General features: G+C 41.8%; 2 protein-coding genes across 4 annotated transcripts in view; both read right to left on the bottom strand.

Moving 5' to 3' along the window:
- Positions 1–101: 101 nt before the first annotated feature.
- On the bottom strand, positions 102–4,267 carry zgc:171422 (uncharacterized protein LOC100001353 homolog). Of its 3 annotated transcripts, XM_034555744.1 has the most exons (7): positions 4,107–4,267; positions 3,136–3,341; positions 2,720–2,812; positions 2,538–2,630; positions 2,313–2,423; positions 2,084–2,216; positions 102–1,771 (listed from the first exon to the last, which is right to left on the bottom strand). In XM_034555744.1, the coding sequence occupies exons 1-7, from the start codon at positions 4,108–4,110 to the stop codon at positions 396–398; spliced, it is 2,016 nt and encodes a 671-aa protein (XP_034411635.1). In that variant the 5' UTR covers positions 4,111–4,267; the 3' UTR covers positions 102–395. The 3 variants fall into 3 exon arrangements, with proteins under 3 accessions (XP_034411635.1, XP_034411633.1, XP_034411634.1); XM_034555742.1 differs by having other exon boundaries at positions 109–1,771; positions 2,084–2,423; XM_034555743.1 differs by lacking the exon at positions 2,720–2,812 and having other exon boundaries at positions 109–1,771; positions 2,084–2,423; positions 4,107–4,243.
- Positions 4,268–7,653: 3,386 nt separating this feature from the next.
- Positions 7,654–26,441, bottom strand: part of LOC117746557 (sodium channel protein type 4 subunit alpha B-like) — a 29,604-nt gene continuing 10,816 nt past the window's right edge. Inside the window, exons 11-26 of the mRNA XM_034555776.1 lie at positions 26,070–26,441; positions 25,828–25,957; positions 25,127–25,365; positions 23,780–23,953; positions 23,194–23,550; positions 19,868–20,269; positions 16,433–16,550; positions 16,136–16,290; positions 15,459–15,632; positions 13,416–13,538; positions 12,139–12,411; positions 11,580–11,633; positions 11,355–11,496; positions 10,968–11,068; positions 10,545–10,815; positions 7,654–9,669 (exon numbers count right to left, since the gene is read on the bottom strand). Of these exons, the coding sequence (XP_034411667.1) occupies positions 8,447–9,669; positions 10,545–10,815; positions 10,968–11,068; positions 11,355–11,496; positions 11,580–11,633; positions 12,139–12,411; positions 13,416–13,538; positions 15,459–15,632; positions 16,136–16,290; positions 16,433–16,550; positions 19,868–20,269; positions 23,194–23,550; positions 23,780–23,953; positions 25,127–25,365; positions 25,828–25,957; positions 26,070–26,441 (4,308 nt within the window). The 3' untranslated portion in view covers positions 7,654–8,446. The remainder of the gene's footprint in view (positions 9,670–10,544; positions 10,816–10,967; positions 11,069–11,354; positions 11,497–11,579; positions 11,634–12,138; positions 12,412–13,415; positions 13,539–15,458; positions 15,633–16,135; positions 16,291–16,432; positions 16,551–19,867; positions 20,270–23,193; positions 23,551–23,779; positions 23,954–25,126; positions 25,366–25,827; positions 25,958–26,069) is intronic.

The following is a 26,441-nucleotide window of genomic DNA, read 5'->3' as shown; positions in this document are numbered from 1 at the left end:
CATATAATATTAATATTGCACAAGACTGCTGCAGGATGTTTCATGTTGGATTGATGTACAAATGTGGCTGCAGTCAGAAGCAAACACATAGAACACACCATAGCTTAGTTGCACTTTATTTGTATAGGGTGTCAGAGAACAAAAAGTAATATATTTAAATGTTAGTGTAGCGGGTACAACTAGAACAGATCTGACAACGCAGGATCAGGAATCAGTCTTTGACAAACAAGAACTTTTGCAACATAGTCTTTACAAAAGAGGGCGAGTGCTATGGAAACTATTCCACAGAGCAATAACACACAGAGCAATAACACTGCTACTGAGTGCTATCAGCACAGACTGGTTGCATGAATACAACATTAATTACATAAAACGTTATATGGTAATCGATGGAGTTAGACGGTCTGGTGTTGCACAACACTGTGAGTTTTCAAGTGTCTCTTCAGGTGATTGAGGCACGTGTACGTCTTTGCACACAGCTGACAAGCGTGGGGTCGCACCCCTGTGTGATTCATGGTGTGCTTCTTCAATTCGCTGCCGCGTGAAAAACCTTTCCCGCATTCGCAACAGATGTAAGGCCGCTCTCCGGTGTGAACGCGCATGTGAAGTGTCACTTTGCTCGCCATGGTGAATCCCCTCCCACACACGGTGCACTTGTACGGCTTTTCCCCCGTGTGAGTGCGTCTGTGTATCTGCAGCTCGCCGGCTGACACGAAAGCCTTGCCGCAGTCGGAGCACAGGTAGGGTTTCTCGCCCGTGTGGATCCTGACGTGGATGTTCAGATTTCCCAACACGGAGAAACGCTTCCCGCAGTATGTGCACTGAAACGGCCTCTCGCCTGTGTGACTGCGCATGTGGAGGCTCAGGTCGTGTTTGTTCTTGAAAGCTTTGCCACAACGCACGCACATCTGTGTTCTCTGTTGCCGGTGGCGCAGCTCATGGGCTGCCAAGCAGGCGGCGGAGCGGAAATACTTCCCGCACTGCGTGCACCGATTGGACCGCTCGGGAGGATGGATCCTCTGGTGGGATCTCAGCTCGCTCATACTGGGGCACACTTTCCCACATTGTCTGCACGTGAAGATGCGACTCTGGCTGTGGGTCAGCTCATGCTTACCCAGCACGTGCATTGTCTTAAAGCTTTTTCCGCACTGAGAACAGTCAAACTTCAGGACACTACGAACACACTGGTGTCTACATTTGCCCTGCACCGATTGAAAGCTACTCCCACATTTGATGCAAATATAAGCAGCTTTTGTGCACTGTGTCCGCCTGTGTGAGGACAGGTCAGAAGTCCTCCTGAAGGCCTTTCCGCACTGAGAGCATTTGTAAGGGTTTTCTCCGGTGTGCAGCCTCTGATGCTCCAGCAGTTCGTAGCGGTAAATGAAGCACTTTCCACACTGTGCGCATTTGTGTGCAACTCTCTGCCGTGGAGGGCCCATCGCGGAGCTGGACAATACAAGACTTTCAGTGGACGTAGAGGGAGCTCGGCAGATGTCCGACACCCCACCGTCAAACTGTTCCACAGCGTGAACATCGGGAATGCCGTCACTGCATTTCCCTCTCCTTGTTTGTTCTGCATTACTGTTTGTCTCCTCCTCAGATGGCCATCTTGCATCCTGTATCCCCATATCTCCTGCGTCCCGGGGAGGAATCCCATGAGGTTCTCTTCGGCTCTGAAATGTTTGTGCGTTAGATTCCACATCTTTGGAGGTGGTCTCTCGCGGAGGAAGAGCGAAGGATGAGAAGAGCCGCTGCTCCGAGGGAGAGGGCACTGTTGGAAAAGAGACATTTAAAAAGTGAGAGATTTGTTATTTTACATTTAGTACAAATTAAGGGTGTTACTTCTCAAAGTGTCTGTAATATATCTGCAATGGGGCTGCTAACAAAAATAATTGTCATGATCAATTAATCTGTTGATTATTTTGTTCAATTAAAGCTACTACAAGGAACTTTAATTGTGTGTTGATTTTAGCAGTCCCTGTGGTTGTGTTTGTGCTATGGTATTTTTGAAATCACTCTGATGAATCACAGCACTAATATGCACATAAAACCCCTGATTGTTATCCAAGGCACACTGACTTACCACCGGTATCCATCTCGGCCATTTTACCACAGTGGGCCTTGCTTCTGAGCAGTACTTTAAGGTCATCTTCTTTGGATACACACTGCATGTACTCTTCTAGCAGAGAGGGTGTATCACTCATCCACACTGCGGTCTTTATTAAACAAATAAAAGGTATAATTTTGATGGACTGACAAACGATCAATCTCTGGAAATGCTTTGTAAACTGCAAATATCTGGAAGGTTTTACCTGCTTAAAGTCTGGTATGAGCAGCAACTTTTCCAGTCTGGTGAAAAACTCACAAACCAGTGTCTCCAAAGCCGCATCAAAGTCATGCCCAAACTCCACAGGAAACACATTCTGTGTGTAGCGGAACATTTCAACCCAAACCTAATGTTACTGTCATGCAACAAATAGGACAAATTGCTTCGTTTTAATGTCCAAAAAAACAAAGAGTTGAAAGCAGAGACGCACCTTGAGGAAGTGCTCTCTCTCTTTCGGGTCCTCCAGGAGTCTTTGAACGAGCTCGGCGAAGTTGGCTTCAAGAGCTTCATTTCCTGGATCAACCTGTGAAGGAAAATATACACACCTAAATATATAAGCCGAACACTTCTTAAACAGACAGAAATGGCCCCAATTGAAAAAGTTACACTCGCCTGTTTCGAGCGAGATGGCAGAAGGCTGCTCAAGAGTGTTTCAACACCTCTGCGATCCTGTGACTGTTCAGAACTTAACATCTGTAATGTCATCTGGAAAAACCATCACTGACAATTAAGAAAACTCAAGAATCGCCCCTTTGTAGCTACAAACAATAATCAGAGTGCAATCTGATGTACCATCTACATATTTGAAATGATATGTAGATCCTTTGCTTTATGTTTGAAAGTGCAGAAATTTAATTTAAATTTAATTTTTTTAAATTTTTTATCTGACCAGATGCTAAACTGCATTTCAGTGTACTGCTGCTTACTGTGTGCAATGACAATACAGTTTAATATTGTCCAAAGAATAGTTATATTAGCTAATATAATCCTAACCGTATGTTGATATATGGATCATCTCTACCTCTTACCTTTGCTCTTAAGCCCAGAGTGAGCAGCCTCATCTGTCGGTCTGTCAAGATATCAGGGACGGCTTCAGTTACCAAGGACACAAACTCCTCCACTATCCCATAATGAGTGACGCTCCTCAGACGAAGCACCTTCCACATCACCGCCGTCATCACCCTCAGAGGTGGAACCAGGAGCCTCAGTGAGGACAGGGGCAGCAGGGGGCCCTCTGAAAGGGGGGGGCAGGTGACTGCGGCATTATTTATTTGCGCTAAAGAACATTGCAGTTAAAAAGGTAGAAACACAAAGCATCTATAACCCAAAGAACAGTCTCAGGATTTTTGGCAGATAGATGCACTGAGAGAAGATGGGCTGAAAACACACACATGTCAATCACACTCAAAACACACCAGCAAAGTGGCCTGTGAATCTTTGAGCACACACATACTGTATGATCATACAGCAGTCACATAGCCCACACAGGGTGCTACAACAATAGCAGACATGTGGCCTTATCTTAGCCTGTTGATGTGACTTTTACTTGGTTAATAGAATCTAAAGAACAAACGAAGTTCAGTTAATTTAAGTTGATTAGGTTAATTTTCTTTTTTAATTTGGGGTTGTCCATTGTTAGCATATTGAGTATCCCAGTTTGATAATAGCTCAAACACTGGCAGCCCACTCATTAATTATGAATAGTTATACCATGATGTGACTATAGGTCGACAACAAAAACAGGTCTCAACGCATGAAACACTTCAAACGACATCGTATGTTCATTCTTCTTTTTGTCACGTGCCCCAAATTAAATAAATATATGCAAACTGCAATGACATCTCCCCCTCGCGTTGTATCGATCTAAAATACCTGCAGGAATGACGAGGACGTTATTAGCTAGGTTAGTTCAATAAGTCAAAGCTAGGAAGTTGCCGTTAGCAGGCAAGCTCCCAACAAAACAAACCCACGTGACCCTAGAAAAAATACAAAACGTTACCCATGTCATTCCCCCGAAGAGCTTTGAGAGTTGAAATGACACTGAGGAATGAATGATTCAGGATTCAAATATATAAATATATGTATTTTCCTGCAGTGACCAGACTGGGAAAATGATCTTCCAGCTGCTGAACACCACTTCCTGGATTTACTTCTTCGTGTGCTGTATTTTCGGTCGACAACTTGACAATCCGGTCGCTCCAGCGCCACCCACCGGCTGCTACTTACAACTTACATTACAGCTGTAATGTAACATCGTTGCATAATTTCTTTCCAAATCTGCCCCGAATTAAGTAATTATCTTTCTATTACCACGTAAAAAAAAAAATAGAAATACGAAGTGTCACTGCACAGAGGCCGATGCGTGCCCTGGTGGTGGCGGTGCAGGCTTTCTAAAGGAGAGGCGCAGTAACTATTCATCACAAAGAGAGGAACCAGGAGGAAAGTAATTAGATAGCGCCTCATCAAACCATCTGGGCAGCGTCAGCCACCATGACACCAAGTAAATCCCCTCCGTGCATGTTGAATGACAGACGTACTTAAAAAGGCTATTTCCTTTACCCTTCTTTTTTTCCGGATTGTCAGCCCTTTTAGTGAGGCCAACCTCGATTTTATTACCACCAACAGCCAAACAGCAGCACAGGGCTGATAACGTGCAACTATACGCATACCAGCAAATACCAAGCTGTAAGTGTGTAATGCTGAATTATAATGTCAGTAAAAGTAGCCAATAAACCTTGTAAACCTTGTATAGTCTCCAAACCACTGGATCGACTTGTTCTATGTATTGCATCAAATCAGATTTGAAATCAATATTTTTTTTAAGCCATAAATAGACTTCCATAAAAATCCACGACCACAAATGGCAGAAAACTAGTCAAAAATAATAATAAAAAAACCCACAATGAGTCCTTTGTAAAACATTACAAACTGATTTTGCGTTACTGGTGTATTTTCTAAGTAAGTAATAAGTCTTCAAATAGAAATATAATAATCCCAATTGGCAGATTTAAAGACACAGAGATTATGTTGAAAAAGAAGAATTACATTCCCATTGACCTACTTGACTGATGATGATGACTCGACTCGAATGGGACACATGACCTTCGTTTTTTCTAAATGTTATTTGAATAGATGGCACACACACACACACAGAACATGCAATTCATCAAATGTCTTCGTGTTAGAGTTTAGCATGTCTACATTATATGTAGATGATCTGTAATGCATGACATGGACATTGCTGCGTTCCACTGTGCGCTGGTGCATTTTGTAATTAGACATAGTGCCTTTTTAATCTTTTAAAAAATGTTTGCTCTCTCTGATGAAGCTTTAATCTCCGCCACATGTCCAAACGCTTAAAAATCAGATCAATTACCAAGTCACATTCAGTCAAGTCACATTTTTCTGGCACTTCACACACAAACCCAAATTAAATTCAAAGTAAGCATCTGTCTATTATGAGGATGGAGGGCCGAAGTATAGTTGTGTGTGCGTGTGGTAGTCGTGTCAATGCATGTATGTCCATGTGTACTGTATGTACGTGTGTGTGTGTGTGTGTGTGTGTGTGTGTGTGTTTGAAAGAGAGAGAAAGAGAGAGTGTGTGCGTGCATACGTGTGTCTGTGCGTGTGTAATTAAAACAAGTGATTTTTTTTCTACACACAGATTATCCTTCTATCCCAGCTGGTCAGAGTTGGATTTGATCACCCCGACAACCAGAGAGAGGAAATCTCTTTGGGGATAAATCCAAATTGGCACCCTTGATGATTTTTTTTCTTTCCAAACTGAAAATGTGGGAGTGCTCGACTATCAACTTTAAATCAGAACACAACAAAACATTTTGTTTTGGTAATAAAAAAAACCCGATTCACCCTTCGACACGGAAAATACACACAAATGCCAAAGAAGAAAATATCCAGTTTATTTTTTATGGCTGTGCACTATTTATTATTATTATTATTATTATTATTATTATTATTATTATTATTATTCTTTTGGTAGATTTGTTGGTGGTGAATCATGCAGCAGCCCCTGTGTGATGTGTCTTTGAGCCTCGACTCTGTAGGTCACAATGGGCACAGATCGTCGATGTGGAGGCATGAGAGGCAAATTCAACCCTTAAATATCCTCATAGAGACACACAGCCATGGAGCTGCAGAGGTTTGTGCACATCTGTCCTGGTTTTTCTTTCTTTTTTATAGGTCAAATCAGCTAACTGGTTCCTGATGTGAAAATGAAAAGACACTGCATGTCAAGTATATTCACAACCATCTCCATAAATGTTGTGGTCAAACACATGAATGGCGATGTGTTAACGGTAAATAAAGCCTTGCTAAAATTCGTTCAAAATAATCCAAAACATGCGTCATCCAAGCTTCTGAGCTGTACTGAGAGTTGCAAAACCCACAAATATGGAAAAGAGTTTTATTACCATTTCATAAAACAATCCATGAAACGATCAACCTAAATGCAATACGGACAATCAGGTCCTCAAGGAAAGTCTTTTATGTAAAAATGAACACAGTATATTTATATAATTTTATCATATCTTGTTATGGCCGTCATGAGAGTCACTGAAATGGTCTTTCAATATAAATAGATTACAAAAAAATAGGTACAAATAATTAGCTTTACATACATTTTACAGCCTCAAAGTACTTTACACTGTCGATTACAAAATGAGCTTTCGGTGCATTCACGCTCTTCCAATCCACATCCATCAGATCAAATTAAATGGCCTTAAGAGATTCAGTGTGCGGACAACAATCAAAATCAGGCACATAATTCAGGGATTATTAGTACACACAGTTCTTCTTTGTAACCGATACAAGTTCAACTTGAAATGTGCTATGTTTGAAAATTAATTAGAAATTGCAGTTGTTCAAATAATAACTATTTTAGCATATTTCTTCATATTAGTAGTAGTAGTACTTAACGCACAATACAATAACCAGAAATTGTGATTTCTTTCCCCCATCATGTCATGACCTGAATACACTTGATAGCATTGGGGCAATATTTTTCATATCCTCACACACAGTATGGAGCGACTTTATTCAATCAGACGAATCATTTCATTGATCACACAACTCATTATTAAATAAATAAATTCCCAAATATTAGACATTATCATCAATTCATAATGCTGAATTACAAATAGTTACATGTATATGTTGTTTTTTTCTTCGGAAAATGTTATGAGAAAATGTTAGCTTTGGTTAAAATCCTATTAGTAACCCCTGAACCAGAGCTCTTTGGCAGCTACAGTCATGAATGTGAATCCAAAGCAAAAACAACAGTGTTGTGACTTCCTGGAGGACGTCGGTCAACATTCTTAATCTGCTTTTCCGAGCCGGTCTGTTGGTTTGTTTTCAGCGTGGTGAAGCAAAGCGTTTCAAAACCTCGGAGCACTTGCAGAGTGGAATTTATGTCAGCATCCAAACATGTGCACCAAATAACTGGTGTTCCTAGAAAATATGACAGAGCGGCGTTTTCTCACACACAAATATTTGTTCAGACACTTTTCTTTTTTTAGAAACACTAGTTCGTAATTACAGCCGCTTGAATCTGCTTCCCAGTGCTGTTTTCTGTCAGAGATGTTGCTGATGTGAGTGAGCTACTTTCTCCTCTGAGAATAAGGCTACTGTGTCAAGTAGGTGAAACTATGTTAGTGTCCCTGAAGTGGCCTTCAGGTGATATATTTGGCTCCAGATACAAATTTCACTGTCCGAGTGCTCAGGATACAACATTTAAAAAAATAAATAAACTAATGCCAACTGTAGAACAATAATACAGAGAATGTCTGCTAGCTAGCTATTGAACTAACAACATTTCCAAGGGTGGCAAAATTATGAATTTGGACAAATTAACACAGGTCCAAGAAGACGACTTTTGGCCTCTGAAACACTTTGAACGTGTTGGCTGCAAAGAAACATATTAACAAACATTTTGTCGCAAATAGGAATTCAATTAAAATTTCCTCTGGTGAAGTTGATGTTCAGTGTTTATTGATGACATTGAGTGAATGTAGTAACACGTGTGAGCTTAAATATAGGTATACATTAAAATAGAGTGCATCTTTTATTTTCTTCTATCTTGGTGTTTTAAATTGCCAAATGTACATGTTTAAGATGGTGAGAGGAGAAAGGTCCAGACAATTGACTTCTGGGTTCTTCAATTTAAACGGAGGCGGAGTTACTCCAAAATATTGCATATTTCCTCGGCACCTACTAATATATAAAAATGTTTCATCTCTTTGACCGTGAGTTCTTTTGAGCTATATTCTCTGCTGTAAACAAAAAAGACCAACACCACACAAACACTCTCCACACAGTCGAGCCTCAAAGGAAAGTTTCTTCGTAGTTCTCACCAGGCTCCCCGAATTCAGAGTCTCTGGATATTGATCTGGCGACCTCACTGGCTGCTCTGGTCACGCTGTCGTAGGATGGTGGCGAGGACAGTAGAGCTTCCTCTGTTGTCTGTGCAATCTCCACCCCGACAAGTCCATAGTGGTGCATCATGGAGGCTATCAGCCCCTCGGTTTCTGGAGCGTTCTCCATATCCACCACCGTCTCGTAGTTTATTTGTCTGTAGAGGTAGGACGCCTGCTTCAACTGCCGGCGCACCAGATGCCTCCTGTAACACCTCTGGATGATGATCGCGGACACCTCTTCCAGTTTGCGGCGCAGCGTGGACGTGATGGGCTCGTGGGAAATCTTGGAGGGGTTGGTCATCATGAACTTCTCTTCCATCTGCTGCTTGAGGGCGTCCATCTCACCCGACTCTCCCAGGACGCGCTTTGTGAAGGCAAACAGGATGTCCAGACAGTGGATCCTGTCCCCGCTGACCATGGGAAGGTCCATGGAGATCAGCTTGATCCTGTTGGGCTTGGCTATGCGCAGCGGCTCCGACAAGGTGTCAGCGAAGATTGACAGCATGGAAAACTCAATGAACTGCGTGGCCTCCGAATCAAACTTCTCCCAGACCTCATAAAACATTTCAAAGTCATCCTCGCTCAGCGGCTCTGTGCTCTCCTCTGTGGCAACGCTGAAGTTCTCCAGGATGATAGCTATATACATATTCACCACAATGAGGAAAGAAATGATTATGTAACTGACAAAGAAAGCGATGCCCATCGAGGGGCTGCCACAGTTTCCCCGGGTGTTAGTGCCAGTGTTGACAAAGTAGAGGTCACACTCCTCTGGGGAGCTGGCCATGATTGGACTCAGAAGGTTGTCCCAACCTGCCGAGGTGCTGATCTGAAAAAGGCAGATCATACTATTCCCAAAGGTCTCAAAGTTGAACATGTCGTCAATCCCATCTTGTTTTTTCACGTAGGCAAAGTTTGCCATACCGAAGATCGCGTAGATGAACATGACGAGGAAAAGCAGGAGGCCAATGTTGAACAGTGCTGGCATGGACATCATTAAGGCAAACAGTAGAGTCCTTATTCCTTTGGCTGCACGTATTAGTCGAAGTACCCGTCCTATCCTTGCCAGTCTGATGACCCGAAACAGGGTCGGAGATACAAAGTACTTCTCAATGATGTCGGCAAGAACAATTCCTGAAATGAGACGAGACGACATGAGGATTACCTCATTGCACAACGATGCACTTAAATATAGTTAAAGCTGCACTAATCCAAATGTTTAACTATGTCTGATGGGAAAGCAGAAAACTTTCACCCGACAGTGAATAGAAATGCTGTTGATAAACCTACTGTATGCTACCTGTCCAGCTGGTGAACATAAGGAAGCATTAAAGAGCCAGATATTTTCCTCGGCAGTTGGTGGAGACCAAAACAGAGCTAAAAGTAGAGTGAATACTGGACTTATATTCATCTGCTGGACAGCGATACAACAACAAATACATGTTAACGTTGCTCCATGTCTACTGGATGCGTAAATAAGCACCTGTTTGCTAACATGATGGCCATAATAATTTTCCGTGGTGATATGTTGTATTTACATCTCATTCCACTTCTTTTCAAGAGGCCCCAAACAAAATCTGTAATTGCAGCTTCAAGATTTTTAAACATATTGTAATTTGTTGAGCAGCAGCCAGACGTGAATCTTTTATGACATAAAGTCACATTCGAGAATACAGCAAATAAAATCAAGGGAACGAAGGACGAAAAAATAAAGAGATAAGTAATAAGCATTTGTCAAGGCTGCACACTCCTCTCTATCTGTTATTTGGTTCATAAAAATGTTTAGAGATGTTATTCTGCACCTGGATATGGACACATCTGCCAGAAATCTTTCATTGAAGGATGTACAGTAGTCCAAGAGGAAATAGCAAACATAAAAAGTAAAATTGCACAACGTTAAAAAATATTCTGCTAACAAACAATAGATAAACCAGTGCGACTGAAGAATACAACACCCTTGGCAGAGGCAAAGGTTAATGGTGTGCTTCTTTTTTTGTGTCTCTACTTACCCACAATAGATAGAATTATCACCACAAAATCAAAGATGTTCCATGCAACTGTGAAGAAATAACAGCGGAGGGCAAAGATCTTGATCAGGCATTCGGTGGTGAAGATTACGATGAAGACCAGGTTGATCTTGTTGAGGATGGTTTGCTTGCGCTCTGACTGCTCATCGGTTTCCACCATCATGGTCACCATGTTGACGATGATGAGCATCATGATCATGATGTCAAAGGCTTGCTTGGACACGAGATCGAAGAAGAAGGCTTGGAGAATATTCTAGGGATTGGGAATTACAAATGGCTGTTATTAGTCAAATATTATCAAGAATGTGAGCAGGCTGGACGATATGAAGGATCGGGGGTTGTTAATACGACATAAAACGTCAATGTCGAAAATAACGTGGGACATTTGCCATTGTATTATTTTACCGCAGGCCTTGGTATTGGCTTTTGAGGCTTTTTAGATCCCAACTTCTTCATAGCGTTGTAGTACTTCTTCTGCTCTTCAGTCATGAAGATATCCTGCCCACCTAAGTATTGGCAGAAACAAACACCGGTCGTTATTTTTACAGAAACATGTTAAAAGAATGTTTGATGATCAACAAAAGGTGGTAAAGGAAGCTGTTTACTTCCAGATCGAGACAGTTAGCATTTGTAGGCAATTCTTCATTGTTAGTTTTGCCTGGAGACTGAAATATGTCAAATATTTGAAATCCACAACTGTGTAATTCTTTTTGACTGGGAAATAAATTGCATCCATCTTGTGAAGGTACAGAGCTACTTGCAAACACCAAGTGACGTCAGTGTTGCCAATACTCATCTTTCTTTTCTGTTGATTAAAGTTGTCAATAATGACACCGATGAAGAGATTGAGGGTGAAAAAGGAGCCGAATATGATGAAGACGACAAAGTAGAGGTACATGTAGAGGTTGATTTCTCTGATGGGTTGTTCCTCCACCTGAAACCAAACCGTTTAATAAGTCAGCTGGTTACTGGAGCACATTCACGATGTAGGCCCTGGAAGTATATAGACATACTTACTCCTCTTGAGTCAACAGCTGCATGCATTATTTCCATCCATCCTTTAAATGTAGCCTATAATACAATATGACCCAGCATTATTGTCAAGGCACAGCATTGCATTGTGAATCACTGACTTTTCATATTCAAAAAAAACATTTAAAGAATTGCCCCAACTAATGCTGTGATCACATAAATTCTTCATGAAAAAGAAAAACGTGCTTTTCCTAAACTGAAAGCGTGTTGGTTTTTATTACTTACTTTTAATGGTTTGTATTACTTACTTTTAATCAGCTGTACTGTAGCTTTACATTGTGTGTATTGTGTGTTCTTCTAACCACATATACTGTTGTATTGTGTCTTATCCTGTACTGTTTGCTATTGTTTTATGTTTGTTATGGTCTGTCAAGGGACTACATATGCAAATTAGCTGTAGCGATAATCTGGTACAGTGCATCAAATGGTGACATTTATGTTTTAACTGTACTTGGTCCCTTTTAAATAAAGATAAGGAAGAAGAAGAGTTGACAAAGTTCCGAGCAGCGCAGAAAAACAAACAAACAAACAAACAAACACTCACCACTTGCAGGAGGGAAAGGTAGCCGAGTCCCACGTTGTCGAAGTTGACCTTCACTTTTGTCCAGTAGAACTGGGTGTCATTCATGGAGAGGCACTCTGACTTGTTGTTGACGACGGAGACACTGTGGATGAAGCCGGTTCTGTTCACGCACTTCCCGAACTTGCCAGCGAACAGGTTGACCCCCATGATGCTGAAGATGAGCCAGAAGATGAGGCACACAAGCAGCACATTCATGATGGATGGGATGGCTCCGATGAGCGCGTTCACGACCACCTGACGAGCAGCAGGTCGGATACAGGTTAGTGTCACAGCAACGAGGTTCTCCGGGAGTCGGGTTACAACACCTCTGAATCACCGCACACATTCTTTATTCAGTCCGATGGTTGACTAACTAATCAGGATGTAGGGTTTCCCCATGCATTGCCTGTTTAGTGCATAGTAATATAAAATAAAAAGATAATAGCAAGTATTGCAACAATCAAGAAACATATGTAAAATCCTAATTAGAATATTAAAAATAGAAAATAGGGACAATATCTAAAATAATAATTTAGGTCAGCAGTTTTAAACTTTTAACCAGTCAGGCAGCCGATGTTTTAAACATCAATGCATGTGTGCATACGTGCTTTTTCTCAAACGCCCCGAAAGATATATTTTATATTTAAGGGTGAATCTAATTAAGTGGAAATATATTGATTTGCAATTGAGCATCTCTGTGAAATTCATAGTTATGACTAAACAAGACAAATAGTGTACAGACATGCCAGCAGCCCTGTGACGATGTGCTTATGCTCAGCAGCCATGCTTTGAGCCCAATGCTGTCAGCATGCTCACAGTGAAACCAGTTCAGTGTGTTAGCATTAGCTGATTAGCAGTAAACACAAAGCACCGCTGAGTCGCACGGGAATGTGATTAGTGTCGCAATACTTTGTAAACTAAAGGTTGGTTGAGACACTTCACCCAAAATCATTTGGATTATGTCTGTACACAATACTATGGCAACCCATTGGAATTGGTTTGGAGCAAAGTGGTGGACCAACCAACGGACTGAATAACCGACTACCTTTGCCATCCTGCTAGCATGCCTCAAAACTATCTTCAAACTGTTTTATATCTTGAACATCCACTTGTTAGACAGAATGATGAACAAACTGGGGTAAAAACAAACCATCCTAGGTCTCGGTCAAACTCCCGAGATTTATCAGCAAACTGCTAGTCAATAGAAACTCTGTTGATGACATGTGACTTCAGTGTAGTTCATAAAACACATTTCTCACCCGCATGCCCTCGAATCTGGACAGAGCTCTGAGAGGTCTCAAAGCCCGCAGAGTCCTCAGGGACTTGATCGCAGCAAAGTCGGAATATCCCAGTGAATTTGCAACCAGGCTTATCAAGGACACCTATATAGAGTACAGAAAGACGAGCATGCTGTGAGAACCATAGAGAGGATTCATACTTTTGGTTTATAATACAAACGGAAAAGCAAAAACATTGTGGAAAAGCACTGAATAAAAGCAAAGTCACAAACATAGTCTTATCAACATATTAGTTGAGGAACTGCACATTATATTACTAAATATTACAATTATATTACTTTTGATGAAATAATTATCATAAAAGACCATACAAGTTTAAAACATTAGAAGAGCCATATTTTAGAGGTTTTGTGTATTTTGGGACATTCCACAGTTAGGAACACTATTACTTAATTTTTGAGTTTTAGATTTGGTTTGGTTGTTGGTTAATCTTTTAACAAATTTAGACTTCCACTCTATTCTACATCCAAAACGGACAGGACTAAATGGTATTCCGCTGTTGAATGACCCGTGGATGACAGCTATGAATGAAAATGGCATGATGTAAATGAAAGAAATTCATGTCATGATCGATGATGACAAAACACAGACAAGTATGCACATATGGACAAATAGTGTCCATGAATGCATACTCAGCTATATATGCATATGCAATATGTATATATATCAAATAGAGTGAGTTTTATAAAGAATTTAAATCTATCTTTGCCAAATTTGTTTCCCAATTTCCATCCAATTGAAGTTTATTAAAAACAATTTAGGACTAATAAGGTCCCAATGGTCTGAATTTCTTTATAAAAGTCTATTTACACATGTGTTTGTCCAATATATCTAAAGAAGATTCTCAAAATTTACTCTCGTGACAATAGAAGTCTTTGGCTCCAAGAAAGTGCAGATGGAAAAAAAAATACAAAAACAGTGTAAAAGAAAACACGGTGGTAGTTTTCATAGAGAGGAACGAAAGGTTGGTAGATGCAATTATCAAAAGGATTTGTCTTTTCTTCTAAACAGACATAACAAATAACACTCAGCACAAAAATTAGACACAACAGGTTAGACATAAGCTCCACCGCTGCATTTCTAAATTGACTCAAATGTCTGTTCAGCAACATTTTAATATGCTATTATAATATGCTGTATTATAATATACTATGTAAAGTACATCTTCTGTAGATAAACCTTAAGAGTAAATGACACTGCATTCGTTTTTGATATAAAAGCCAAGGTCCCGAAGATACTGATTCATAGATTGACAGCTGAGTGACAGCCGCACGTTTTGAGGTCATTTCACAAGAAGTGCATTTGTTTGGGCAGACGGTGGCTTTTGATATCACAACAGAAAGCACTTACGAGTGAAGAAACACAGAAGCATTTGTGAGGCAGATGCACGTTTCCAATCCCAGAGCCCATACTCACCTGGGACCTGCTAACTACAACTTACCCTAACAATAGAGCGGTCTGTGGCAATCTGTGTAACAGCAGGTGAAATCAGAGGAAGTCATGCCTCGGGCAGTTTGGATGACCACTACAAAGCCACATCCATTTCACCCAACAGTTTAAATGTAGCGCAACAAGATCAGTGGAGCGCTTCTTTTAATTTGTCTGGCAAAAAAAAAACTGCCGTCAAAGCAAATGTGAAATCGTACAATGTTACAACCACTCGGTGTGCGGTTTGACTGCATGTTCCTAGTTGATTGATCCAGGTTGTGAAAACAGTTGTGTGGAGTTTGTTGTTTTAAACGGGAGGAGCTGATGGTGGGATTCATAAAGTTGTTGGGAATTTGACGCACAGTGTCAGTCGTGAGGGCGGCCGGGTGTTGTAAAGCATGCATGGGTGGTCGAGTGCTTTCCTGTCAATAACGTGACACTGCCCGAGCTGTAAATCCCACAAACATGACGAGCAACGTTTAGCTATGGGAAGGGTTAAACTTCAACCTCAATGCTCAACACGGGATTGCATCCCGTTCATGTGGTGCAATAAAAACACGTGAAATGTTCACTTACGTCCACGATAAGAAAGTCGAGCCAGCACCAGTAGTTGGTGAAATACTTCTTGAAGCCGTACGCAATCCACTTGAGGAACATCTCCAGCACAAAGATGTAGGAGAAGACCTTGTCGGCATACTCCAGCACCACCTTCACGACTTTTCTCTTCTCAATGTAGATGTCTTCAAATGCCTGCCGTGGGAGAGGGACAGCGGTGTCAGGAAACACAACAACATCGCATTGCGCCACTAGTCGGTTTGACATACAGAACAATTGGGTTTCAGTTAAACTTCAGTACCATTGGGGGGGGGGGGGGTATTACAGAATTCACACTCAAACATCGAAGAGCTTTCTATTACATGCAGCATATTATTTTGAATTTAGTTTTCACTTTGTTAGTGTCGGAGTCTGCCATTCACACTGAGAATCTTTTGCAGGTATGCTATTCATACATGTATGCATAGCATAGCATCACTCTCCTGCAGTTGTATCAGAGCTGTGTTGAGACACTACTAATGTAAACCCGACATTTTCCTGCTGCTCCTTCACAATAAAAGCATTTAAGACAACTGAGGTCTCGTGCTGTGTGCGTCATGAAATCCGATCCCATGCCAACAAACAAACCAAACAAACTTTTTAATGCTTTGAATTTATTAAGAAAAAAAGAAGTGTTATAGTAAATAAATTAGCCGTACCAGAGCCCCACTGCTGAGCAGGATCATGAAGATGATGAAAGTCTCAAACCAGCTGTGTTCCACAATCTGGTAGCAGGTCTTCCTCAGCCTCCACCAGGCCTGGCCCAGACCACGGCTCGTATCGATTTCACAGCAATGACAGTGCCTCATGCACACTGAGCGGGAAGGCAAAAAACAAACCAGTGCAGACATGAAGGAATTATGTTGTACAAAGAACTTATAACGTATGAAATGATTGCTGTGAACCTTTTGACTCGTCGTTTTACATGGTTACAACACTAAATTCTCAATTCTCACATTCTGGGAAGCATTCCTCCGGCTCCATGCTCTCTTCAGCCAGCTCTGATAAGTTGTCCATCTCTTCTCCAGGCTTCCTCAGATCCACCGTGCTGCCCTCTGATAGGCTGACCATCTCCTGAGCGGTGAGAAGTCTCACTGTTACCAACCGATTCCTCTCGTATAGACACAAACAGTGTGTGAACCATTACTGAGTTGTCATACACACGTATAGCACAGGATACAGGCGGATGGAAATTGCGGTGAGTTTTCCATCAGCCGTCGAAGGCTGAACACCTGCTGTGACATCACTGTTTGGGGGGTGTGGCCACGTGTGCAATATGCTTATAAGTTTCTAACCAAACAGAGCAGCGCGGCAGCATTTCTCTGCCCCGTGTTCAGCGTGGATTCATGCCATCACAGCTAGCTCACCTAGATCTACCGCCTTGCCTTTTTAATCTCCTCTGAGCCTTAATTCAGTTTTGATGAGATTTCCGTGTGTTGTAACAGCAACATATTTAACACGATTTATAGGATAGAGGTGCAGCGTCAATCCTATAAACTGGTACAAAGTCTAATCCAGCATTAAAGAGCATCCGCTCGAAGACGGAGCAGAGAATGTGCCCTGATGGCATTTTAAGATAATTAGTGACACATGCGCTACAAACTGTTGCATGCGCACACAGGCTGATTGCTCTTTGTTCTTCAAAGCGATCTACTTAAAAATGTGTGAAGTAACATTTTATTCATAACTTCTTAATAAGCACAATCTTGCCTTTTTTTGGTCAGTATTCAGAGCTCTACACATATGAAATGTATCCTTCCCTACCGCTGAGCAGCTGCTGATGCCCAGTTAAGCTGATGGAAGGCTATTTTTTTTTCATTTCCATTTTCCCTGATGCCTAATTCTGGTGTGGTGCGGAGCGGAGCAGGGCAGGGAAATAAGAAGAGAGAGCGCCAGACTGCAGCCCGCTCAGCTGCGCCCGGCCCGGCCTGGCTCTGCTCAGCTGTGTCACTTTAATCTGCTCTGCAGGGCCTGGCTCCACATCTGGCCAGCTGCTGTCTGCCTGCCAGAGAGGACAAGACTGGAGCGACACACTCTCCACCTTCAACAAACACCCCGGCCCACAGGACACCGAGAGACAGGGGAATGCAGATAAACATGAGGGGCGAATGAGGCAAGAGGAAAACACAGGGAGCTTGATAATAAGAGGCTGAGAGAGAGATGTGCTCAACTAATACACATGAATGTTAGCAACAATAATATTTTATTGATAATAAGTAATGCATACTGCAAATTATTTATTGTAAATTTACTCAAGTAGCCTATGAATATTTCTTTATATCTCCATGGTGTTTTCACCCCATCAGCCCAAGTTAAGCCACTAACAATTAAAAGACGATTTGTTATACATAGTCTTCTTTCAGAATCAGTAAATCAACTGTCGTCCAAACTATATCAAACTATGGAAAGACTTACTACACAAGACCTAGTCTGGCGCATGACACCATGTGTTGTTTTTACTGTTCCGTTTGACTAAAGAAACAAGATTGTACGTGTTGATTGGTGAGCTTCCGAGGTGCTGGTCGGCGGATTGTGTTTCCTGTCAGTCAGGCTCGCTGTTTGCAGTCTTTGTGCTAAGCTAAGCTAACTTGACGTTCAGCGTAGAGACATGAGTACAGAAATAGTACAGATCTTTACTTTTGGCAAGAAAGCAAATAACCATATTTCCCCAAAATGTTGAAGTATATCTTTGATTATAGTTTGCTCAGGGAACACTTGTCTGATAGCTTATCGTAATATAAATAATGCTATATATTATATAGTAATAGTGCGAGCATAGCTACCTCAGTCAGACTTGAGATGCTCAGTAGCCTATTCTTGGCATAGTGGTCCCCAAACACTCTTCTGTTAGCCTTCTTGCTCTTCTTAGGTCGAGATGAATTACACATCAAGCCTATTAATTGGCATATGGATTTGATCATTGCTTTGCTCACCTTCAATCCGAGAACAGGCCTAATCAACCAGAAGAAGTGCAAACACCGGTGCAGGTGTGAAGAGCCTTTTAATATTGCTACATCCCTACGATTATGGGCCTTTCCCACAGCAGACATGTTTGACTTGTCATAGTAGGACAACCACAGGTGTTACTCATAACACTAACGATGACTCATGTCAAGAACCAGTGCTGCAGTCAGCCATGACGTTGTGAGTCGGCCTTCACAGCACCAGGACCCTGAAACCGGAGCAGCCAAATGGAATTCAACCATTGTTTTTTTTTTTCATTCGTTATTCATTTCATTATTTATTCACACCTGTACATTTTCCTCCTGTCACATGTCAAAATGTCTCCTGTGAAGTGCAAACTGGAAAACCTCCCCATGCTCGTCTTACAATCTGATCGAGATCGGAGTTCACGGCTCCTTATTGTGGCTAAAAACCTTTTATCAGCATGAAGCCAGGACACAACCCGGCATGATGTTACATTCACGCTTATTAACTCATCAGAGTTTACCTGGTCTGCTCGACAAATCAGAATTGGAGGATTGGAAACCGTTTGGATTGTGCTACTTGGTGGATGTTAAAAACTGAAAGATGAATCCTTTGAAAAAAGTGTTGGGTACAGAGCCATGTGACCAACCTGCCACTAAAATCATGTCCTGCCGGTTCTATGAACTACCTTTCTTTTTGACATTTGTCATCTTACACTGTAGATAGTATGACAACAATGTAAATGAAGCCTTAAAAACAAAAACAGAGGCACTGTATTTGTATACAAATAAAGCTTCAAAATATACTTAGAGTGTGGTTGTAGAAACTCCCCTCAAACAAGAATTTTAAACCTTTTAAACTTTTTTTTTTTTTAAACCGAGCAAGGCAGTCTTCATAAAGGCAGCTGTACACGCCAGCATTCAATTCAGTATATGAGAGCAAACTTCACAATAATAATGATTAATGAACAAATATTTACTCGCCCTACAATTAATATCAAATCATTGTCCATAAATATTTTCAGGAAACGTCCTGGTAAATTATTAGGAAATTACAGTCCAATAAATAAGGAGTTAGCCATAGTGCTAGTATCGTATGTCCAAAATGAGAAAAGCCTACTCGATACATTTTCATTTGCTAAAATTAGCTAAAATGATTTTAAATTAAAACCACCATAGCTGTGATTCATTTAGTCTCAATTCTACAGAAGTCCAGGTCAAACACAAAGAGAATATACAACGAGAAGTGGGGTTCACTTGGATTCGTCTTACTTTTAGAAAATTATTGAATTTTGCTTCCGGCTTCACCCAAAACAGTGATGTAACAGCAGGAGCAGCTGATCAGTATCGCTGATCATTTTAACACAAAAAACAGTTTTGGTAGATAATACCACCCAAAGACCACTGCAGCAACAGACCAAGAGGGTTCAGGTCTGGCGTAAACACAGGAAGGGAAAAACCCACCGGCTTGTTGTCTTCATCCTCTGACGACTCAGAATCCTCCTCCTCCTCCAGAAACTCCACATCCGACTCTCCGGGTGCGATGGGAACAATGACCGTCAAGTTCGGATTCGTCATGTAGCTGTCCCCCTCTGGTATGATGTACTTTTCGCCGTAGCGTCCAAAAATCCCACCGTTGCTTTCCACGTGATTCCCAACCAGCTTAGTGGCCTGATTGGCCTTCTGCTTCGGACGCTTCAAGCCGCGGTTGAAGAGGTCGATGATGCACGCGGTGAGCCAGGACACACCGGAATGGATGCGGGCGATGGCGATCTGGATGTTGTTCAAATCGCCGTCCTCTTCCGGAGCAGAGAGGTTGTCAGAGCTGAAGGAGCTGAGCAGCAGGGCTAGAAAAAGATTCAACACCTGTTGACGGATAGATGTTGTGTCACATTACATTTAGGTTTGGTAGAAATATCGCAACGATTTTATAATCTCACAGCCATTTAGCCTGAATGTGGCAGAAGATGCTGTATTTACATTGTGCTTGTAGCCACATGTATCTTTCTTTACAAATCAGAGCATAGTTTAGCCTGTAAGCTTAAGGATAAGTGTACCTCGTGCATGACATGACCTCCTAGATATTTTGTCAACACTGGCAAATCCTGCATTGTAAATTCGGGAGGATGTTCTACACAGATAGTCTCAAGCACATATGGCTGCTTTCAGCCACACTGAACTCAAGTTTCCAAGCATCCAACTCCCAAGTAATCTGTCTGCTAGCTTAGAGAGCAGCAGCATCAAGCACATCCATGCACAGTAGCATGTGTGTGTGTGTGTGTGTGTGTGTGTGTGTGTGTGTTCATGTGTGATGTGCACAGTTGGTAAGGATCATCTTTAGCCACTGAGCCAGTCAGAGATGGGGAGCATGAGCAGATGATTAGTGATGAATGCCCTCCGGCCTTCTCGCCCCTAAGCATCCTGGATAATCCCTTTGGATCAACAGCTTTCCCACGATTCATGTGCAATGGAGGTTCCTGTCCATTAAACTCAATAAGAAGCAATGACCAGACAACAGGGTCACGGAGGGTGTCTGTATCCAGCAAGATAAACTGCTGTGTGCTCTTGAAGTCCTTTCACCACTCATCTTACAGCTTCTGAAAGGGAAGAAACTGTATTTGAAGCTAAGTTGAGTATTTAAAGAGTTTAAAGATGATAAACGGTGCTGGAGGTAGAGAAGACATGTCATTTTGCAATCGGACGTTCGCTAAGCCCCCAGCCGCCTTAGTTACTGTTGCTACGCTACTCCTGTCAAGCTTTGCATTCTGGCACTGCACAAAAAGGCAGTTTACAGAAATAACCAAGGCAGCTTTAGCACTCAAAATTCTTCGTTATTTTTTAAACATGCTTTTACAATAAAATTAATTAAAAACAGGCTCTTCCTTTCTATCCGGTAACCATTTTGTAACGCTTTCTTTGTTTCGCAACAAAAGTCCTGTCAATCGTCTTAAATGTGGACACGATGGCTACATAACTAATATTGGGCTTAAAGATTGAGGCTAAAGCTACATGTCAGGATCCCCACAAGCTGATGATCCATGCAGAAGACGTGGGAATGAATGAGCACTATTGTAAAGGCATTGCAGGGTAGAGCTAGTGAGTCACAGTATTATAGTATAGAATATGACGAGAATTACCGCTTTCTGGTTATATAACTCCGCTGACCAGTCAAGTTGCAGTTACATCCATGTCTGATGTCATCACCACAGTAGCCACTGGCCACCAAATTCTAACCAGTTCATTCTTGAGTCCTGGTGGACATTTGTGCCAAACTTCACTCACGGTGTGGAGCCACAAAAATGTAATAAAGAAGTTCTTCGTTCTTTCTGACCCGCTCGATAGACGGGAGACTAATGTGTCTTTGGTTATGGAAAGGTGAAAGGTGAAAAGAAAAATGTGTAGAACAAATATGTCATGATACAACTATGTGTCCCCAAACATTATTCTATGTATATGTATATATACTATATATTGTCAGGAAATACACAACTGTGTATTGCACATCCATGTATATTTTAGATTAAATAGCAACATCTAAAGATCTGCAAGGAGTTAACCAAAATTTCTTTTAAAACATTTCTGACAGACTGATACATTTCAGAGCGTAGGATTAAATGTGGAACACGCTAGCATTTAATGGCAGAGGGACCAGAGGGCATGCTGGGAACAGGTGTTTGAACCATGTCCAACAGGTCCGCCACACTCAAAGCTTGTTCCATTTTTTAAAAAGCCTGACAGAACTGAGCTGATTGTAGTGCAGATGAAGCTCATATTGCAGTGTACTTTTCTAATTTGTGTTTAGCTGGTAGCACATTTCTCTCTTTTTCGCACTAAAATGACACATTCGAAGTAAAACTACCCTGTCCAAGAAATAAACGCTGCATCTGCTGGCCGCCCGCGCTTCTGGGATTTTTCTGTTCTCATTAACGTAAGCTTAGTACACAGCTGGGCAACAAAAATCACCATATGGGTAGACCAACACATATATACATATCCTTGCTATGGCACAGAGTAACAGCAGAATGGATAGCAGTTGTGTACAAACAGAGCTGTCGTACCGATTAACTACGTTTTACAGAAACAGCCACATGCTATGAAGTGCACGCCTTGCTGCATGCTGTGTGAACCTCAGTACCTGCTGCAAAGGCTGGAAGCACAGCGAGAACACTCTGTGGCCTCGGCTAATCCTTTGTACAGTACTTAGGTCACAGTTTCTCTCATACGGCTTAGTTCATTAGCGGTGGATAAAACATTCAGCCCCGTTGGACATGAGGCTGCAGTAAAGCCGCTCCTCGCGTCCAAACCGTTGTGGCGACACAGATGTCTGAGTTGGCAAAATATATAGCGACGAGGCACCAACAACTGTTTGAGGATGTCCCATCCCCATATTATGGAATCGCCAACCCTCATTGGTGCAACAACGCAATCCCTGATTACTCATGACATCATCACTTGGTTAACAGTTGGTTGTATTCACACGCAATTACATTTTTTCTCTCAGTAGACTGTTAAAGTATATGTGCTTTGAATGACTCAACAATGACCATGAACACATCGTCCAGTGCAACAGAGTAGCTCACTGATTTAATGTAATTGTAACAATGGAGGACTGTAGTCAATACTTGTTAGAGTAAAATAAGATTTACTTTTGTGAAGATTTATTTTGTAGATTCCCTTATCTGGGATTATTGAGAGAATGTATATAATAATAGTAAATCTTCACAATTCAATGTTGGTTTTGGTCATTGGGCAAAAAAAGACTTTTAATAAAATAAAAATGAAATACTCACCACCAAGTTCCCAATAACCATGACCAACATGAACACCAGGATGCAGAGGGGCTGCCCGGCCACTTCCATACAATCCCACATGGTCTCTATCCATTCGCCGCACAGCACCCGGAACACGATCAGGAAGGAGTGGAAGAAGTCCTTCATGTGCCAGCGGGGCAGCTGACAGTTGATGGAGATCTTACACACACAGTCCTGGTAGTTCTTGCCGAACAGTTGCATGCCCACCACAGCGAAGATGAACACGATGATGGCCAACACCAGCGTCAGGTTTCCCAGGGCGCCCACCGAGTTGCCGATGATCTTGATCAGCGTGTTGAGAGTGGGCCAGGATTTTGCCAGTTTGAAGACTCGTAACTGATGAAGAGAAGAAAATGGAGAAAACAAACAATGCTGCATCTTCACAAGAAACGGTGTGTTTGAGTTTTATGTTGAATTATAAGATGCTCTAAATTGAAGACTTTCATTATTTGTCAATCACTTTTGATTTTTTACATTTATAAAATATACAACAACAAAAAGGCAAACAATGGCGAAATACTGAGCTAGATCTTTTTTTGAAAAATGAGTAAGAGATTTCTGTTACCAGTCTGAAAGATCGCAGGACAGACAACCCCTCTACGTTCGAAAGACCCAACTCCATCAGACTGAGGCAAACAATGACGCCGTCAAAGATGTTCCAGCCCTGTTGGAAGTAGTAGTAGGGGTCCATGGCGATCAGCTTCAGCACCATCTCAGCTGTAAAGATTCCTGTGAAAACCTAGAACAGATACACAGGGACATAACAACTGTAAAAAGGCATAATAAGTCAAACAAATATCAAGTTAATAGTACTTTCAGTAGCTCTTTACTTAAAGCTGTACTAATTCATATTTGTATATTAACAATGGATCAAATGGATTATGAGTAACGTGAAATGTTTGGTTCAGTCTTACTGCTCTCGTCAACCTCATTTCCAGCTGCTGGCAGTGGTTTTCAGCAACAACAAAAAACAGCAGTGGTTTTCAGCAAAAGAATGCTCTGAAAAAAGTACACTACTGGAAAAAACATCAAACAGCAGACAGACAATGTGATCGACTAGCTGGTGAGCTGACTGGAGCATTTATTAGATTAAGAGCCAGATGTTTCCCTTGTGAGTTGGTGGAGACCAAAACAGAGCAAGAAGCAGAGTGAATATTGGACATCCAAATGAATGCTCATGTTGCTGTTTTGCTGGATGTATAAATAGGCTACTGCTTACTAACATGTTCCCCGTAACAACTTCAAAAGGGGAAATGTGAATGATGTGTTTACCGTTTTTGAAGTGACTCAAAAAGATTTTAAAAACGCAGCTTGTTTAAGTTGAGGTTTAGAGCTCTGAGGAAAAGGTCAAAGTGAAAAAGAAGAAAAAAAATGTACTAGAATGGATACTGTGCAACGGTGCAAATTTCACAGAAATATTGTCTTTTTAGATATTCCGCTAACTAAAAGACAAGAAAAACAGGACCAAAACCTAAGCAGCGAAGAGTATAAATAAGAAAGTTTTACTTCCATTTATCTTCTTTTAAGAATGTTTTCAAACTTGAAGACACTAGCAGAGTATATAATGTACCAGTAGGGGGAGATAGCAAATTAAAAAAAATGGTGAATCAATCCCACTCCCTGCTAAAAATACTCCCTCTTACCAAGGATAATCGCAAAATAGTCTAAAGCAAAACGCTTGATAAAGGATTAACACAACCGTATTTGACCTCAAGTGCAGCAAAGCACTTGCTATAAAAAACCCAACTGTCTGATAGAGGAAGACATTATCTGAAAAGAGGCTGTCGTCTTTTCTTTTTACTTTTTTCCCAGGGAAGCTTTCAGTCCTCTCCACAGCCAACCCGACAGCACTTAAGAGAAAGTGTCTCACATGTTGGCAACCTGCCCACCCCTATCTTTAAAAGGCCCTTACCAGATTGCCCACTGAAAGCATCGTGTTGAACTCCTCAGTCATGGGATAGTGCTCCAGGGCCATGAAGAGCGTGTTCAGCACAATGCATATGGTGATACCCAGATCCAAGAAAGGATCCATCACCATGTACTTCACCCACTCCTTCATCTTCAGCCACCAGGGGCAACAGTCCCATATCAGGTACTTCTTGGCGAATGTGTACCAGCAGGGATGGCACTTCTGCCTCGACACCTCTAGCTCTGCAAAGAGACATCAAGGTAAACTATTCATCTGCAGGCGTTTCCCTAAATCCCCCCATTCAAGAGGTAAAACAAAAGCTAACAGTAGATTAGCTTAGCATAAAAGCTGGAGACAAACAGCTAGCGTGGCTCTGTCCAAAGGTAATAAAAATCCACCTACAACCAAAAGTTCACTACTTAACACAGTAAATCTGTTAAATCCGTGCTTAAACGGTGCAATAACAGCACTTTAAACAATTAGATAAACATATTCATTCATTAGATTTAGAGGTGGATTTTGTTACCTTTAGACAGAGCCAGGCTTGCTGTTTCCAGTCTTTGTGCTAAGCTAAGCTAACCAGCTGCAAGTTAGAGCTTCAAGCGTACAGATATAGAGCAGTATTGACCATCTCTTCTCATTTTCAACAAGAATGGCAAATAAGCATATTTTCCCAAAATGTCAAATGACTCAAAAGGACTCACCCCCCATGGCATCGCTGAAGAAGCTGACAGAGCTCAGCCCTCTTTTCCTCTGCACCGGAGGGGGCTCAGTCACTGTCGGGGAGGGCTGCTGGAAAAGTCTGGTGACTGTGTCCTCCACACTGGTGGCCTTCTAAAAGACAGAAAACACCCCAAAATAAAGACTTTGGTCTAATTTCAGCTATTAATTAAGATCTTTTTTCACTGCAGGATTTTCGAACTACACAGAGGCCTATGTCACTCACCGTGTCTTCCCTGACCCTCTCCATGCTGTAAGCAGGCATGGCGGTGGGAGTGTGCAGGCCCAGAGTGGTGATTCCATTCTGATCAATGGAGATGTTGAGCCGGCCATTGATGTTGAGGCTGGGGGTGAAGATTTGGGAGCAGTGGCTCCGCACACTGCCCGTCCTCTTCTTCCAGGGCGTCGCTATTGAACTGGCGCGACTCCTGAAGGCGTCCCCATGCGTGCTGTACTCGTCGTCCCCGAAGTCAGCCTCTGAGTTGTTGCGCGCCCGGAAAGCACTGAAGACGCTGACCTGGCTTCCTCTCCTCGTGCTGAGGGGGTGAGCGGAGAGAGTGGCCAGCAGAGGGTGGACCGGAAGGGGAGACAGAGACGG

This window comes from Cyclopterus lumpus, chromosome 17, assembly GCF_009769545.1.
Source record: "Cyclopterus lumpus isolate fCycLum1 chromosome 17, fCycLum1.pri, whole genome shotgun sequence".
NCBI classification, from domain to species: domain Eukaryota; kingdom Metazoa; phylum Chordata; class Actinopteri; order Perciformes; family Cyclopteridae; genus Cyclopterus; species Cyclopterus lumpus.
The sequence above is the reverse complement of the archived record's forward strand: the minus strand, read 5'-3'. Positions and strand labels throughout refer to the sequence as shown.

What these genes read in the sequence shown, in the direction of transcription:
- zgc:171422 (XM_034555742.1), bottom strand. An exon ending in CTCTGGGCTTAAGAGCAAAG is followed by an intron (nt 2,813 to 3,135) that starts GTAAGAGGTAGA and finishes TGGTTTTTCCAG; the next exon opens with ATGACATTACAGATGTTAAG. An exon ending in GGCCGAGATGGATACCGGTG is followed by an intron (nt 1,772 to 2,083) that starts GTAAGTCAGTGT and finishes CTTTTCCAACAG; the next exon opens with TGCCCTCTCCCTCGGAGCAG.